This window comes from Ursus arctos, unplaced genomic scaffold (assembly GCF_023065955.2).
Source record: "Ursus arctos isolate Adak ecotype North America unplaced genomic scaffold, UrsArc2.0 scaffold_19, whole genome shotgun sequence".
Lineage (NCBI taxonomy): Eukaryota > Metazoa > Chordata > Mammalia > Carnivora > Ursidae > Ursus > Ursus arctos.
Genome location: NW_026622863.1, coordinates 54546789 through 54562993, shown reverse-complemented (window position 1 = coordinate 54562993; position 16205 = coordinate 54546789). Strand labels below are relative to the sequence as shown.

Here is a 16205-nt window from a genome sequence, read left to right as displayed (position 1 = left end):
GTCTCCTCAGTGAAATCTCTTCTGTGAAATCTCCTATCATTAGATCTCTGGTGGAAAGAGGCTCTTCAGGAGAACTCAAGGAGCTGTGTTCTGCATCTGATTGAGATGTAGACGGAACGAGAGACAACCGGACAGTGGACCCGGACAACGGGCAGGGGCTGACGTGCACATGGAAAAATCTAGAAGGTAAATCTAGTATATTTAAAGTATTATTCCCTGAGTAGTAGAATTGTGCTCAATATTTTTTGCTCCTTTTGCTTATATGTGCTTTCTCAATTGGCTGAAATTGATATGTTAGATTTTATCCCTTTAAATGTTATTGAAGTTTAAGCCTTTAGAAAGTTTAAATGAGGTGCTGTGGGATGCAAAAAACTCAAAAGTTTAAAAAACAAGTGAACTCTTGTAAAACTTAGAATTTGGGACTGCGGAATTTAGGGACAGATACGAGGACTTCCACATAAACATGCAAATGGGACATACACATTTCTTCCCAAAACCTCATTGAGAGACAGTAAGGAGATTTATGAGGAGGACATAAGCTAAGAAGGAAAAAAGGCAATGAGAGAGGAGCAAATGTAGGGCAAGAAATGTTGATACAATTACAGAAATTGGAAAACAAGCACGTGCATGCCTGTAGCAAAGGGGCACCAAGAAGCAGCATCCCATCCCCTGACTCTGGAGCCGGACAGCAGCTCGAAAACCAAACCAAATTAATTACCATCCAGCAATTCCACTTCTGGGTATATGCTCAAAAGAACTGAAAGTCGAGTCTTAAAGAGATACTTGTGCATCCATGGTTCAGCAGCACTATTCACAGTAAACAACCCAAGTGCCCACTGACGAATGGACGGACAAACAAAATGTTGCCTATACACACAACAGAATATTACTCAGCCTCCGAAACAAAGCACATTCTGGCACCTGCCACAACGTGGGTGAACCGCAAGGACATTACGCTCAATGAAATGAGCCAGACACAAAAAGACAAATACTGTATGAGTCACTTCTATGAGGTCCCTAGAGCAGTCAGATTCATAGAGACAGAAGGTAGACGGGGGAGCCAGGGGCTGGGGGAGGGGAGTCGTGGTCTAATGGGCACGGAGTTCTCGTGGTGCAGGATGAAGAGCTCTGTGGATGGCGGTGGTCCCTGCACGACGGTGTGTATGTCCTTAACGTCGCGGAACCGTGCATCTAAAAACGGTTAAGATGGTACACGTTATGTGTAGTTTACCACAGTGTTTAAAAAATAAAGTTTCCGGGGGCACCTGCGTGGCTCAGTTAAGCGTCTGCCTTCAGTTCAGATCATGATCTCAGGGTCCTGGGATCGAGCCCAGTGTGGGACTCCCCACGGAGCAGGGAGTCTGCTTCTCCCTCTCCCTCTGCCCCTCCCCCACTCGTGTGCTCACACATGTTCTCTCTCTCTCTCAAATTAAAAGAAAAAAAAATCTTAAAAAAAAAAAAAAAGAAATGGACCTGCACCAGGTTATGGTTGCGTTTAGGGATGGAGGGGAAGTGGATCAGGGCCATGCTTATGCCTGATAGTAGATTTATTACTTTGGCTATTTTGGGGTCTTTGTGGTTCCATTTAAATTTAGTATTATTTGTTCTGGTTCTGTGAAAAATGCTGTTGATATTTTGATAGGGATCACATTGAATCTGTAGATTGCTTTGAGTAGTATGGACGTTTTATCAACATTGCTTCTTCTAATCCATGAGCATGGAATGCCTTTCCATTTCTTTCATCAGTGTTTTACAGTTTTCAGAGTACAGGTCTTTCACCTCCTTGGTTAAATTTATTCCTAGGTATTTTATTCTTTTTGGTGCAATTGTAAATGGATTGTTTTCTTAGTTTTCTCTTTCTGCTACTTCATTGTTAATGTATATAGAAATGCTACCAATCTCTGGTTATTAATTTTATATCCTGCAACTTTACTGAATTCATTTATTACTTCTAATCGTTTTTTGGTGGAATCTTTAGGGTTTTCTATGTGCAATATCATATCATCTGCGAAGAGTGAGAGTTTAACTTTTCCTTACCAGTTAGATGCCTCTTATTTCTTTTTCTTGTCCGATTTCTATGGCTAGGACTCCTAGTACAATGTTGGATAAAAGTGGTGAGAATGGACATCCTTGTCTTGTTCCTGATCTAAGAGACCTGAAACCATAAAAATCCTAGAAAAGAACACAGGCAGTAATTTCCCTGACATCAGTCATAGCAGCATTTTTCTGGATATGTCTCGTAAGGCAAAGGGAAAAAGGCTGAAATAAACTATTGAAGCTACATCAAAATAAAGATAAAGAGCTTTGGCGTAGCAAAGGAAACCATCGACAAGACAAAATGGCAACCCACTGAATGGGAGAAAATATTTGCAAATGATCTATCTGATAAGGGGTTAATACTCAAAGAATATAAAGAACTTATACAACCCAACACCAGAAAAAAATACAAACCATCCAATTAAAAAGTGGGCAGATGATCTGAATAGATGTTCTTCCAAAGAAGACCTACCGATGGTCAACAGACACGTGAAAAGATTGATCACTAGTCATCAGGGAAACGCACATCAAAACCACAATGAGGTACCTGTCAGAATGGTTAAAATTAAAAACAAACGAACAAACGAGAAACAAAAGTATTGGCATGGGTGGAGAAAAGGGAGCCCTCTTACACTGTTGGTGGGAATGCAAACTGGTACAGCCACGGTATGGAGGGTCCTCAAAAAGTTAAAAATAGAAATACCTTATGATCCAGTAATTCCACTGCTGGGTATTTATCCAAGAAAATGAAAATTCTCATTAAAAAGGTATATACAACCTGTTCATTGCAGCATTATTTACAATAGTCAAGATATGGAAGCAACCTAGGTGTCCATCAGTAGAGGAATGGATAAAGAAGAAGTGATACGCACGTGCGTACACACACACACACACACACACACACACACACAGGAATATTATGTAGCCACAAAAAGGATGAGACCTTGTCATTTGCAACAACATGGATGGACCTAGAGGGTATTATGCTAAGTGAAGTAAGTCAGATTGAGAAAGACAAATGACAAATACTGTATGATTTCATTCATACGTGGAATCTAAAAAACAAACGAATAAACAAAAAGTAGAATCAAACCTGAGACTATAAAAGCAAACTGATGTTTGCCAGAAAGAACGGGGGTAGGGATGGGCAAAATGGATGAAGGGGAGAGGGAGATACAGGCTTCCAGCTATGAAATGAATAAGGAATATTCCAGAATAAAAGGCACAGCATAGGGAAGGTAGTCCCTGATACTGCGATAGTGTCGTGTGGGGCAGATGGCCACTACCCTTGCGGTGAGCACGGCGTAACGTAGAAGTTGCATCACTCTGTTGTACACCTGAAACAAATGTAACATTGTGTGTCAACAATCCTTTAAAAAAAACTTTAAATAATAGTAGCTATAAAGTAATAAATTTTACTGAGTGACTTCTCTTGTGAACTCACCTTTTTAATCCCCAAATATTTCAGTACATAGCTGTCTTTATCAGATGAGAGTCTTTTTAAACCAGACATAACCATCAAAGCAGTATCATCCCAGGAAAGCTGGTGGTACTTTCTCGATACCGTCTACTCTCCAGCCAGTATCCAGATTTCCTCCATCATCTCAAAGATGCTCTCTTTGTCAGTCTTTTTAAAAACCAGGATTCAAATCTGCGAACTACAAATCTACAAACGGTATTTGATAGATATGCTAATTTAAATAAAACAGAATTCTCAGTGTCTTCGTTAAGAAACCAAACACATCATAGGTTTTTATTATTTTTTCCACCATTCATTTGGAAGAAGAGCACCATGCCCCTGAGACTATCGTCTTGACAAGGCTTACTCGTCTTTCCATTTAGTGATACAGAAGAATCAACACGGCAACGAATTATCAAGGACAGAAACCAATTATAATCACAGGCGTTTCTTTGAAGGTGATTTTCAAAAGACGTGGCAGTGATTTTTAAAGTCTTGAGATTCTTATACGACTCTTGTTTAAATAACACTTCTGTGTGTAGATTTATTTCAACAGAGTACAGGTTAGTAAAAGTCATGGATGAATATTTATGTAATTCTCCTAGTTGCATCAGAAAACGAAATTGATACTTTTGGCAAAATGTTCACCTCCACACTTTAACCAGATTGATTGATCTTAAGGAGGCTTCACACCCAGCGCAGAGCCCAATGCGGGGCTTGAACTCACAACCCTGAGATCAAGACCTGAGCTGAGATCAAGAGTCAGATGCTTAACCACCTGAGCCACCCAGGTGCCCCTAATCAGATTTCGTAAATCATCTTTATGACTCAGAAAGATCTTTCTCCTTCATCTAGGGGGTTTTATGGAGGTTCCATTACAAAGGCATGATTGATTAAATTGTTGGCCGTTGTGTTAATCACTCAATATCGAGCCTCTTCCCCTCTCCCCAGAAATGGGGGTAGTGCTGAAGGTTTCAAGCTCCTAGTTTCATGGCTGGTCTTTCTGATGACCAGCCCCCATCCTGGTCAAGTCTCTTTCTCTCCCTCCCTGTCCTCCCTCCCCCCTCCCCCTGCCTTCTGAGGGTACAAGAGGCCACCTGCAGGCCAGGGAGAGGGCGTTCACAAGAACCATGCTGACCCTCTGATCTCTGGGAGCAGCCTCCAGAATTATGAGAAGGAAGTTTCTGTTGTTCAAGCCACCCAGTGTATGGCTTTTTTTAAAAGCCTGAGTTGACCAAGACAGGTGGACAAAAAGATGGTCATATTGATGGGCTCCTAGGAGCAGTGCCTAGAGCCGGGTGGGGCTGGGAGACTATAGTAGAAACAGCTGGCAGGGGGCCCGGTTCATCCTTGTCCCTCAGGCACCCAGACCAGTGGAGCCGCCACCATCTCCAACGTTGCTGGTCACTGTGTCTAAGAGAGGAGGGAGTGCGGAGTGGGGAGGAGGGAGTTCTTACAGTTAAATGCTCCAGCTTGGAAGTGACACTGGTCATTGCCATTCACAACTCAATGTCCAGCCAGAATAGGATGACTACAGTCCTATGACGCACCTGTTAAGGAGTTCAGGGATTTCAAGGAAAAAGGTGTGACCACAAGATGGCAGTAGGACACAACTTCCGTCTCAACCACTGTCACCTTGCTTCCTCCGCCGGGGGTGGGGGGGAGGGCCTTAGCACATGCTATTCCCTCTGCTTAGAACACCCTTCCAGCACCTTCACCTAGTTAAAAGTCTGCTCAGCTTTCAGATCTCACCTCTGCAGTTCAGCAAAGCCATCAGAGATCTCCAAGCCTAGATCAAATCCTCGATTATAGGCTTTCAAATCTCCCTCTTCTTTTTTGCTATAGTTGTACTGATGGAGATGGCTCACGGTTTCCTAGCATCCACATTTCCCTTCTTCCTTTAAGTAATAGAAACCCCCCTCCCATTTTTAGAAGGGCACATGCTATATAGCCTAGCCACTTTTGCAGCTAGACCTGGCCATGTCACTGAGTTCTGGCCAATGGGATGAGAGCAGAAGAGACATGTTCAAATCCTGGGTCCTACTCTTTAGAAACGATTGCATGATCTCTCTCTCTCTCTCTTATTCTCTCTCATTCTCTCTCACTCTTCCTTCTTTTGTGCTGGCTCAGAACCACACAGGAAAGCCACATTTTGACAAAAGCAAAGCTATTGATAAATGGCCCTAGACTGTTTCAACTATATACTGTTAAGTGAAAGAGAAATAAATTTTTTAAAAAGATTTTTTATTTATTTGGCAGAGAGAGCACAAGCACGGGGAGTGGCAGGCAGAGGGGGAGGGAGAAGCAGGCTCCGCACAGAGCAGGAGGAGCCCGATGTGGGACTCAATCCCAGGACCCTGGGATCATGACCTGAGCCGAAGGCAGACGCTTCACCGACCGAGCCACCCACGCACCCCAAGAAATAAAATTACATAGTTTTCTTCCTTGGAGGGGGTCTGTTTGTTACAGCAGCTTAAAATGTTCCCTAATCAATACAGTTTGTAGCAGTTTGGCTAATGCTTTCCTCCGCGAGCTTCATGAGGGCAGGGTTTATGCCTGTCACTCCCCGCTTGTCCCCAGCGCCCAGCACAGTGCCCCACACGTGGTCGGCATATGGAATAAATGTGTGCCAAGTGGATGAATGGGAACTTGGGGCAAGCAGGGTTGGGGACAAAAACGGAAATCCTTAGGGTGACCATGCCTGGGTTTGTGAGAAAAGGAAAGAGGTTTCATTGAAACTAATAGGATTTGTTTTGCTGTTGCCGTTGCGACAAATTGTCACAAACTAGTGGCCTAAACATAAATTTGTTATCTTTCTGTTCTGGAGGTCAGAAGTCCAAAATGGGTTGAGAGGCTGCCTTCCTTCTGGAGGCTCTAGGGGAGAATCCAATTCCTCGACTTTTCCGGCTTTAGAGGAGCTGACGTTTCTTGCTTGTGACCCTGCGTCACGTGCCCTCTGCTTCCGTGTCTACACTCCCTTCCCTGGCTCTGACCTCTTCCCTCTTACAGTAAGGACCCTCGTGACTGCATGGAACCCACCTAAATAATCCAGGATAACACCCCCCACACACCAGCTCCTGATGCTGAATTTAGTCACACCTGTGAAGTCCCTTTGGCCATGTACAACATTTTCACAGGTTCCAGGAATCGGGACATGACATGTTGGGGGGGACATCGTTCTGCCCCCTGCACAGAGCTCTCTTAGATCATCTTCAGCGTGCTGAGCTCACCCAGCCACACTGTGCCTGTTTCCTCAGGCCCGTGCCAGGCCCCGGACACACACAGAGATGCAACGACCTGGTCCCTCCTGGGAGGAGCTTGCGGTCTAGTCTGGGAGAGAGAGAATCTGAATACAGTGCACATATTCAATTCGGGTACAACAGGGCACTGTGGGAACACAGACGGGCCAGGCAGCAGTTTGCAGTGGAAACGGCATCTAATATGAGACCAGAAGGCTGAGGGCGGTAGACCAGGCGCGAGCGAGTAGAAAGGAGAGCTGGGAGCAGACCTGTCACCGTCTCATTATGAACACCCTGCAAGTGCTGAGCATTTGTGGGTGACAGGTAAAAGGAACCACGGCCTGGGAGCACCTGGGTGGCTCAGTCAATGAAGCATCTGACTCTTGGTTTCGGCTCAGGTTGTGATCTCAGAGTTGTGGGATCAAGCCCCACATCAGGCTCCATGCTTAGCAGGGAGTCTGCTTGAGATTCTCTCCCTCTCTCTGCCCCTCCACCCTCTCTAAAACAAATAAATCTTAAAAAAAAAAAAAAAAGGAACCACTGCCTCAAGAACGGTAAATTCTTTGCAATAGTTGAATGTGATAATATCCCCCTTTCTCTTCCTCATTCAAAAGTGGAAGTGACAGGGGCACCTGGATGGCTCAGCAGATTGGGCCGCCGACTCTTTGTTTCTGCTCAGGTCATGATTTCGGGGTCCTGGGATGAAGCCCTGTGTCAGTCTCCACACCCAGTGGGGATTCTGCTTGAGGATTCTTTCTCCCTCTTCTTCTGCCTCTTGCCACACTTGCATGTGCTCTCTCTCTCTCTCTAAAATAAATAGGGACGCCTGGGTGGCTCAGTCAGTTAAGTGTCTGCCTTTGGCTCAGGTCATGATCCTGGGGTCCTGGGATCAAGTCCCGCATCTGTTCCCTGCTCAGCGGGGAGTCTGCTTCTCCCTCTCCCTCTGCAGCTCGCTCCACTTGTGCATGCTCTCTCTCTCTCAAACAAATAAATAAAATCTTTAAATAAATAATCTTTAAAAATAAAAACACTAATATTCTACTAATAATATTATCTACCAGGTGCCTGGGTGGCTCAGTTGATTAAGCATCTGCCTTCAGCTCAGGTCATGAACCCAAGGTCCTGGGATCGAGCCCCATATCAGGCTCCCTGCTCAGCATGGAGTCTGCTTCTCCCTCTCTTTCTGCCTTTCCCCACTGCTCATGTTCTCTCTCTCTCTCACTCACTTGCTCTCTCAAATGAATAAATCTTTAAAAAAATTTGTTTTAAAAATAATAATATAGGGGTGCCTGGGTGGCGCAGCGGTTAAGCGTCTGCCTTCAGCTCAGGGCGTGATCCCGGCGTTGTGGGATCGAGCCCCACATCAGGCTCCTCTGCTATGAGCCTGCTTCTTCCTCTCCCACTCCCCCTGCTTGTGTTCCCTCTCTCACTGGCTGTCTCTATCTCTGTCAAATAAATTAATAAAATCTTTAAAAAAAATAAAAATAAAAATAATAATATTATCTGTCAATAATATTGTATTTTTCATCTGGCTAACCTTGATTCCTTTCTCATCCTCATACACACATTTTCCACCTCAGAGCACTTCTCACCACGCCACACTCATGTGTTCCTTTCCTGATTTATGCCTAATTTTGATGGAGCATACATCCTCTTCTGTTGTTACTGAATTTTCCAACTCCCCCTCCCCCTCTCCCCTCATTATGAAGGAGAGATCTTCAGGCTTGTTGGATAAATAAATGCAAAGGTTGGTTGATGGATACTGAGTGAGTATAATAAATAGGTGAGTGGATTAATAAATTGATTAACTCATTAATAAAGGGAGGAACGGATGAATGGATGTAAGAATGAATGGATGATGGGTAAGGGCAAAAGGAAGAATACATATTCAAATAAGAGCAAGAGGAAAGGGGATGGATGGATGGATGGATGGATGGATGGCTAGAAAGAAACAACGATGAGAATCAGTGAACAAATGGATGGATGAGTGAGTGGGATGAGTGGTTGAATAGTAACGGAACCAATGAATGAATACATGCAGCCGAGTTGAAGTACAAACTCACGGGGAACCTCCCTGATGTGCCCCTGACTTCCCGTATTACTATGGGGGAGCTGCATGCCACCCCTGCATTCCACCATTTTCCCATCTGCAACATGAGAAGACTGGATTTGATGATTTTGCAGCCCCATCCAGGTCTGGTTCCCTCCTGGGAATCTGGGTCCCTGCTTCTCCCTTGACTTCCACATCCACATGCAGTTCACAGGGAGATTGCCCAGGATATGCTCCACGGGAGTCCCACATTGATACTAAGTACAAACCCAGAACGTCCAGCTTGGAGCCTCTCCTCCCATCTCTTCAGCAAGTCAGTGAACCAGGTGGCTAACTTGACTTCAAATTTCAGTTCTGCTTAATTGCAGTACCCAAATCTCAACCACTGGAGAACTGGGTGTTGAAATAGCATTGTTTAATGCTGTTTATCCGTATTTTGAATTTCCCAGTCTTTATACAAGTCCAGAGATCAGTTTCTGTAACCAAAGAACACCAACAAATATTGCTCAACTTCCTCAAGTCGTGTTTGACCGTGGGTGTTAGGGAATTGTTCCATCAATGAAAGGAGTCACGATCAGAATTTTTAATAAAATAGATTATAATGAAGGAGAAGAGAATATTGCTTCATAGAACTTGAATTCTAGTTTATAGATGTAAATGGATGTGTGTAAGCTTTGCTTCCTACTCATGGGGGGTAGGTTGAAACTGCTGATCTGAGCTTTTATGATCTCTCTGCACATGTTGGGGACAAGTTACCTTGTTTATCTTGAACCCACATCGTAGATATTTTTAGTTTCCTCTTTCATGGATAAAAATTCAGGAGGGTCTGGGACGCCTGGGTGGCGCAGTCGTTAAGCGTCTGCCTTCGGCTCAGGGCGTGATCCCGGCGTTATGGGATCGAGCCCCACATCAGGTTCCTCTGCTAGGAGTCTGCTTCTTCCTCTCCCACTCCCCCTGCTGTGTTCCCTCTCTCACTGGCTGTCTCTCTCTGTCAAATAAATAAATAAAATCTTAAAAAAAAAAAATTCAGGAGGGTCTATAGATTGCTCAAGGCTATCCCCCTAGTGGGTGCTGGAGCTGGAGCTGCCCAAAAAAATGGAAGGCATCCTCTCCTTCATAAAGTGGGGAGAGGAGGAGGGGAAGGTGGAAAATTTAGTAACAATAGAAGAAGATATATGTTCCATCCAAAATTGGGCATAAAGCAAGAAAGGAACACAAGTGTTGAACGGTAAGAAGTGCTTAGAGACAGAAAATGTGTGTGTGAGGATGTTAAAGGCATCCAGGTTACCAAGATTAAAATAGAAGTTAATAAACTCAGGAGAAACTGAATGTAGTCAGGCCTTCCAGAAAGAGAGGGGAGAGCAAATGGGCCGCAAGGGGGAATGGTTTGCATTATCTTTACCACTGTGAAGGCAGCCAAGACCCCGTGGGAAGCAGGCCAGGTGCCATGTAGAAATGTCCAGGTCACAGCTCTGCTGCGCACACGGCATTTGCTGTTGCCTTGGCAATGGACTCCACTTAATCATAATGGCGGTTCAAGAAAGCAGCCTGCACTGCCCACCAGTGAAGCTTTAACTAGGGAAGAATGTTCTCCTCGATCAGATCTTGGTCTACCTTTGGGGAAGGTCTGAGGAGGAGTTTGGAAGAGGTTTGTTTGGCGACCAAGAACGATGTCATGAAGGCAATGGCAGTGAATTGCTTAAAAGTTCAGCGGGAGCATGCACGATGGGATGGAGAAGCGCTAACTTCATTCCGGCCCCGAGCATCTGGTAGAAACCGCAGTTACAGGATAGCTAACATTTATTGAGCATTTACTATGGGCCAGTCACTTTTAAGGGCTTCGTGTGTATTGCCCTCTTAATCCTACAACAAGATTATGAGGTGGGTCTTATCAGTGAGCCCATTTTACAGTCAAGGCAGTTGAGACTTGGGAAGGTTTCTTTCCTAATAACCCAGTGAGTGAGCAGTGGCACTGGGAATCGAACCCAGGCCTCGTGACTAGGAAGCCTTAACCATGGGTAGAGCCTTCCCCTGATCCACTAGAAGAATGACCCAGAAGGGACCTAGACACAGTAGAAGCTTATTATGACCCAGAAGCTGGGTTTAGCCAGGACTGTGGGGCTCTTGGAAGGTCCAGTCGAACCCCAAGAATCCCTGTTTCTTCTTTCCATCTCTGGGAGGTCTTCTCACACTGTGAAGCATCTGTATCCAGTCTTCCTGGCCTCAGGGCCTGACACTGCGTGGGGCGTGACCCTGGCTGCGCCAGTCAAAAACGACCAGTGTGCCCAGGGAGATGAGCACCAGACCAGCCAGCCCCAGGCGGACAAGGTTGCCCTGCGTGTAGTCCAAGGAGCCTGAGCCTGCAGGACAGCGAGAGAGAGAGGCCTTCAGCTCCGGAACCCACAGTCTGGGCCTGCCCTCTGGGTCTTGAACCTCCAGGGTGAGACTGGGGACACAGCTCCCAGTCTCAAAGTGTGGTGGGTCGATGGGAGCAGGGGTCCTGGACTCCTGGATTTGGGGTGGAGAGGGGAGGGTCCTGACCCCTAGATTGGGGAGCAGGGAGGAACGGGGGGGGCACGGGCCCCCGGGCTGAGGAGCAGGGAGGATTTGGGGGCCCTGACCCCCAGGCTAGAGAGCAGGGAGAGGCTGGGGACCCGGACCCCTGGGTTGGGGAGCAGGGAGAGGCTGGGGATCCAGACCCCTGGGGCTGGGGAACAGGGAGAGGCTGGGGATCCAGACCCCTGGGGCTGGGGAGCAGGGAGAGGCTGGGGATCCAGATGCCTGGGGCTGGGGGGCAGGGTGGAACTGGGGGCCCGGACCCCCGGGGCTGGGGAACAGGGGCTGGGGCGGGGCGCGCTGCCCTCACCGTCGGCGCTGATGACCAGCGGCTCGCTGCGCAGCGACAGCACGTACGGGGAGGACGGCGTGTGGTAGTAGCAGCTGTAGGTGCCGGGCGCGCTGGCGCCGGGCAGCGGGAAGTCGGCCCACGGCTCGGCGGAGTCGCGGTACTGCAGCGGCGCCGCCACGCCCACCCGGTACAGCGCAAAGCTCATGCCCCGCAGGCGGCCCGCGCAGCGCAGGCTCACGTTGGTGCCGGGAGCCACCACCGGCCCGGGCAGCGCCACCAGCGACGGGGCCGGCAGCTGGTCTGCGAGGGGCACGGACCGGGACGAGCGCTGGCGCTGCCCTGCCGCCGCCTCCGGACCCGCTCCCTCTGCTTCCCTCCTGCCCTGTCCTCCGCCTCCACCGGCCTCCTTCCCGCCCTCTCCTCCATCTCCCTCTCCCTCCCTCACTTCTTCTCCGCTGTCCGCCGGCCCCCCAGCCTCTACCTCTCTCTCTGCACTTCTCTCCCCCACCCCGTGTCTCTCTTTATCTCTGCCAGTGTCTCCCACAGTTTCTCCGCCTCCGGGTCGGTCTCTGTGCCCTTTGCTCGTTATCCCTGACTCCCCCTGTGTCTTCATCCCCCAGGACACGCCTTTCTCTGTGTCTCTGTCCTCCCTCCCTGGATGTCCCCTTGTCTCTCTTTGCCGGAGCCTCACTAAAATTCTTTCTGTGTCCCTGTTTTAATCTCCCTGTCCTATGTTTCACTACCCTGGATCCCGGAGGCAGCGTCTCTGGAAGTGTTTGTTCTGGCGTTTCTGGCTTTCTCCCAAGGTTTCCTAATCTCAGCACTCGGGACATTTGGGATAAATCTGGATAATTCTTTGTTGTATGGGTGAGGATGGGGGCTGTCCTGTGCATTGTTGGATGTTTTGCAGCATCTCTGGTAGTAGTGACAACCAAAAATGCCCCCAGATATTGCCAGAAAGGTCACCTGGGGGGCACATCGTCCCTGGTTAAGAACCACCCCTGTTTCTCTTTCTCTCCCCACGTAGCTGTTTTTGCTCTGTACAAGCCTGTCTCTATATGTCTCTTTTAGTATCTCTTTCCCTGTATTTCGCTGTCTCTCCTTCTCCCTCCCTCATCACTCCCCAAAGTCCCTTCTTCTCCCCCCCTCCCACCCCAGGACCTCACCTGTCACCAGCAGTTCCAGCGTGTCACTGGGGTGAGACCAGACACCCAGATTCCAGCCTGGATTCCGGTAGCAGCAGCGGTAACTGCCCCCCTGGGCTGGGGTCACCTCCTCCAGGAAGAACTCTGCTAGCTCCATGGACACGTCCCGGTACAGCACAGGGGTGATCTCTCCAGACTTGAAGAGTGCAAACCTCCAGGCAGGTTGAGGTGCCTGGCACCTCAAGGTCACATTGACCCCAGGGGTTACAATTGCAGCAGGCTGAGCCTTCAGCCATGGCTTGGAGTATAAGGCTGGGGGGACTGAATAAACAGGGCTGCTAGGTCCCTGGGTTTCCTGGGAGCCTGAGGAGATGGGGTGGGAAGAGAATCACCTGGGGCAATCCCTGCCTCTTTCTCATCCTTAGTTTCCTGCTTGTAAAGTAGGGGAGATGCTGGACCCTGGTTAAGGACTGTAAGGACTAGCTGCAAATTAGAGTAGCAGGGCAACTCCTGAGCTTTACTGCATGGTTTTTAAACATAATGTCAAGGGATTGGGTCCCAGAAATCTGTAATTTTAAATTGCTCTTCAGACTATTTGTAACATTTTCAACATATTTCAGTAGTTGCCAAAACTTGCTATTTGGGAGAAAGAAAGGAAAGGAAGGAAGGAAGGAAGGAAGGAAGGAAGGAAGGAAATAAGTTAGTTGTATCCCTACCGCAGACTAAATTCCCCAAGACCAATTCCAGGTTAATTAAAGACCTACATTGTTTTGTTTTGTTTTGCTGTAAAAGTAGTAAAAGAAAATATAGGAAAATATATTTATCTTGGGGGTAGAGAAAGCCACCTTAAAATATAAAACAAAAAATTCAGAAGAGACAAGGTTAATTAATTTGATGTCGGCAAAAGTTTAAAGTTGTGTATGAGAAGGGACAGATAGGGCTAGAAAACCAGCAACAGCACTGGCAGAAATGCCTTATTCATTAATCACATAGATTAAGAGTATAGAAAGAAATCCCAAACCCAGCAGAGTTGAAAACTGGGCAAAACCTATGAATCAGGCAGTGCACAGAAGAGGAAGTCCAATGGATGAAAACACATGGGGAGGGGGGAAGTTGCTTAATGTTACTAGTAATCATTAAAAAAAATTAAAACAACAGTAAAATTTGTTGCCTACCAGGTTGTCAAAAATTAAAACGATGGTTTATACTCTGTTTGGGTGAAGATACAGTGAAACGGGTAGTTAGGTTCCCTTGAGTGTACCTTTTGAGAACGCAGTTCATCCTTTCTGTCTAAATACACAAAGGGCATGCCCTCATAATTCCACTGTTTCACCCTAGACAACTGTACGTACATGGGCAACAAAGCTCACACTGGAGTACTCCTTGAAGCATTGATTAGGGTGAGGCTGGGGAAGGACACTGGAAACAACCTAAATATACACCAAGAGGGCCAAGTGAACTAGAATCCAGCCATACAATGGCAAATGTTGTATCGCAGTTTAAAAAGTTTAGTTAGTTATAATAAAATGGAAACGTCTCCAAGAGAGATTGTAAAGTGAAAAAATGTAAGATGCAAAACAGTATGAGTCATGAAAAATCAATTTTCCCTTGGCGAGAAAACAAAGGAGTATATAAATACATGTATGTGTCTAAATGCATGGAAATTTTTTGTAAGGATTCAGAGCTTATTGAAGGAAGATGAGGAAGGGGAAAAGGGAGGTTATATGTCCTTTGGGAGTAATTTTTTAAACCATGAATATATGTTAGCTTTATCATTTTAAAAATAATAATTAAAATAAATTGATAGCTAAGGTATCAGTGGTTTTCCAGACGATTCTTAGTTGAAGTTGTAGTGTAATGGGGGGGGGGGGTGGTGAGAGAAAGAGGTCTCACCAATCAGAAAACCTGGAAAGAAACTCAAGGCTGTCTCAGCGTGGAGGATCGTACTCTTGTGGAAATTGGTTTCCAAACGGGGGGATAATTAGCATTGCCAGAGGTCCTGTTTCTTGAGACCTGCACTATGCCATGCTTTGAGTCAAGGGTTTTATGTGATTTTTAAATTCATTTTTAAATACTTTTATTTTTTAAAGTAATCTCTGCACCCAACATGGGGCTCAAACTCACAACGCCAAGATCAAGAGTCGCGTGCTCTACCGACTGAGCCAGCCAGGCACTCCATACACATGGGCGATTTTATTAAATCCTCACAATAGCCCATTTTACAAAGAAGGAAACTGAGGAGCAAGCAGTGGTTTGTTCAAAGTTGTAAATGAATAATATGGTGAAAGTGGGGTTGCAGCTTAGGTCCCTTTAGCTCCAAAGTTTGGTCTTCACTGCTCACCTATGCTGGTCACTAAAGGGAGTAAGATAAGGAAAGAAAGGAAGGAGGGAGGGAAGGAAGGAAAAGATGAAAGAAGGGAGGAGTGGAAGGGAAATCTGGAAATCTGGGGTGAGGCTGAGCACCAAAATAAAATCTGAGTAGTTGGAAATGGGCTGTCGGCAGCTTACAGGTGAATGGAGGGGAGATATTACTCACCAGTTGGAGTGATGTCTGCATGACACAGAGGCCCTGTAGAAGGTGGACAGGCTAAGTCTTTTCAAAGCCCTAGGCTTCTCCCAGTCCTACCTCACTGCAAACTCAGGAATCTAAATCCTTCCTCTTGGAAACAGGAATCTTACCCATGTGCCCTCTGTCAGTAGCCATAACTCGAGGTTCTTACTCCCCACCTACTTCAGAAGCCTGAAGTCTGGCCCCAGCCCTCTCTTGCCTCTACACCCAGTGTTCAGACCCTTGGACTCCATATTTTCCAGGAGACAGTGCTCTGAGCCCACAGTGTCTCCTCCCTGGGGGTCAGGAGTCTGGGTCCCCAGCTCCCTCCTTTTCCAGAGACCCAGGTGTTCTGGCTTCGTCGTCTTCCTACATCAGAATCTAGGACTCCACACTTGCTATCCACAGGAGTTCAGGTCCTTAACACCCTCCTGCCTCAGGACCCAGAGAATCCTGCCCCCACGCTCTCCTTGTCCAGGAATAGGAATTCAGGACCCATGTGTCCTTCTGTGTGAGGGCCCAAGGATCTGGGTCCTGTCCCCTTGTTCTGGTCTAGAATTCTGAGCCTTCAGCTGGTGCTGCCTGACTATCCTGCATCTGCCCTTAGGGAGACTCAGTAGCCCTCTTCCTTTCCCCCTCCCTACTCAGGGTGTCCAGGTCCCCAGAGCCTCTCTCTCTGCGCCCCAACCAGCCTGGGACCCAGGGTGAAGGGGGTGGGGTGGCTCACAGAGGGTCAGCAGCTGGAGGGTCAGCACCAGAGCCATGGCGGGCAGATCTCGGCTGGAGCAGAAGGAGGAGCCAGGGCTCAGCTGTGCCCGCTCACCTCTCAGGAAATGCAGTGTCAGAAAGCCAGAGCCAGAGTTCTGTTTAAGGAAGGGA

At 47.1% G+C, this 16205-nt stretch overlaps 2 protein-coding genes across 2 annotated transcripts in view; one reads left to right on the top strand and one right to left on the bottom strand.

Annotated features, from left to right (window-relative positions):
- LOC113247411 (T-cell-interacting, activating receptor on myeloid cells protein 1-like) overlaps positions 1-2971 on the top strand; it is a 56031-nt gene extending 53060 nt beyond the window's left edge. The window contains exon 11 of the transcript XR_008960068.1: positions 44-2971. The gene's annotated coding sequence lies outside the window, so the exon portion shown is untranslated. The remainder of the gene's footprint in view (positions 1-43) is intronic.
- A 7325-nt stretch (positions 2972-10296) lies between these two features.
- OSCAR (osteoclast associated Ig-like receptor) lies at positions 10297-16205 on the bottom strand. Its single transcript, XM_057314068.1, has 5 exons — positions 16054-16205; positions 15315-15347; positions 12800-13141; positions 11652-11933; positions 10297-11145 (listed from the first exon to the last, which is right to left on the bottom strand). The coding sequence occupies exons 1-5, from the start codon at positions 16088-16090 to the stop codon at positions 11009-11011; spliced, it is 831 nt and encodes a 276-aa protein (XP_057170051.1). The 5' UTR covers positions 16091-16205; the 3' UTR covers positions 10297-11008.

Coding starts and splice junctions, on each gene's coding strand:
- OSCAR (XM_057314068.1), bottom strand. CDS start 16,090: ATGGCTCTGGTGCTGACCCTCCAGCTGCTGACCCTCT. Junction 13,142..15,314: donor TGCAGACATCACTCCAACTG/GTGAGTAATATC, acceptor CCATCTCCTCAG/GCTCCCAGGAAACCCAGGGA. Junction 11,934..12,799: donor GCTGGAACTGCTGGTGACAG/GTGAGGTCCTGG, acceptor TGCCCCTCGCAG/ACCAGCTGCCGGCCCCGTCG.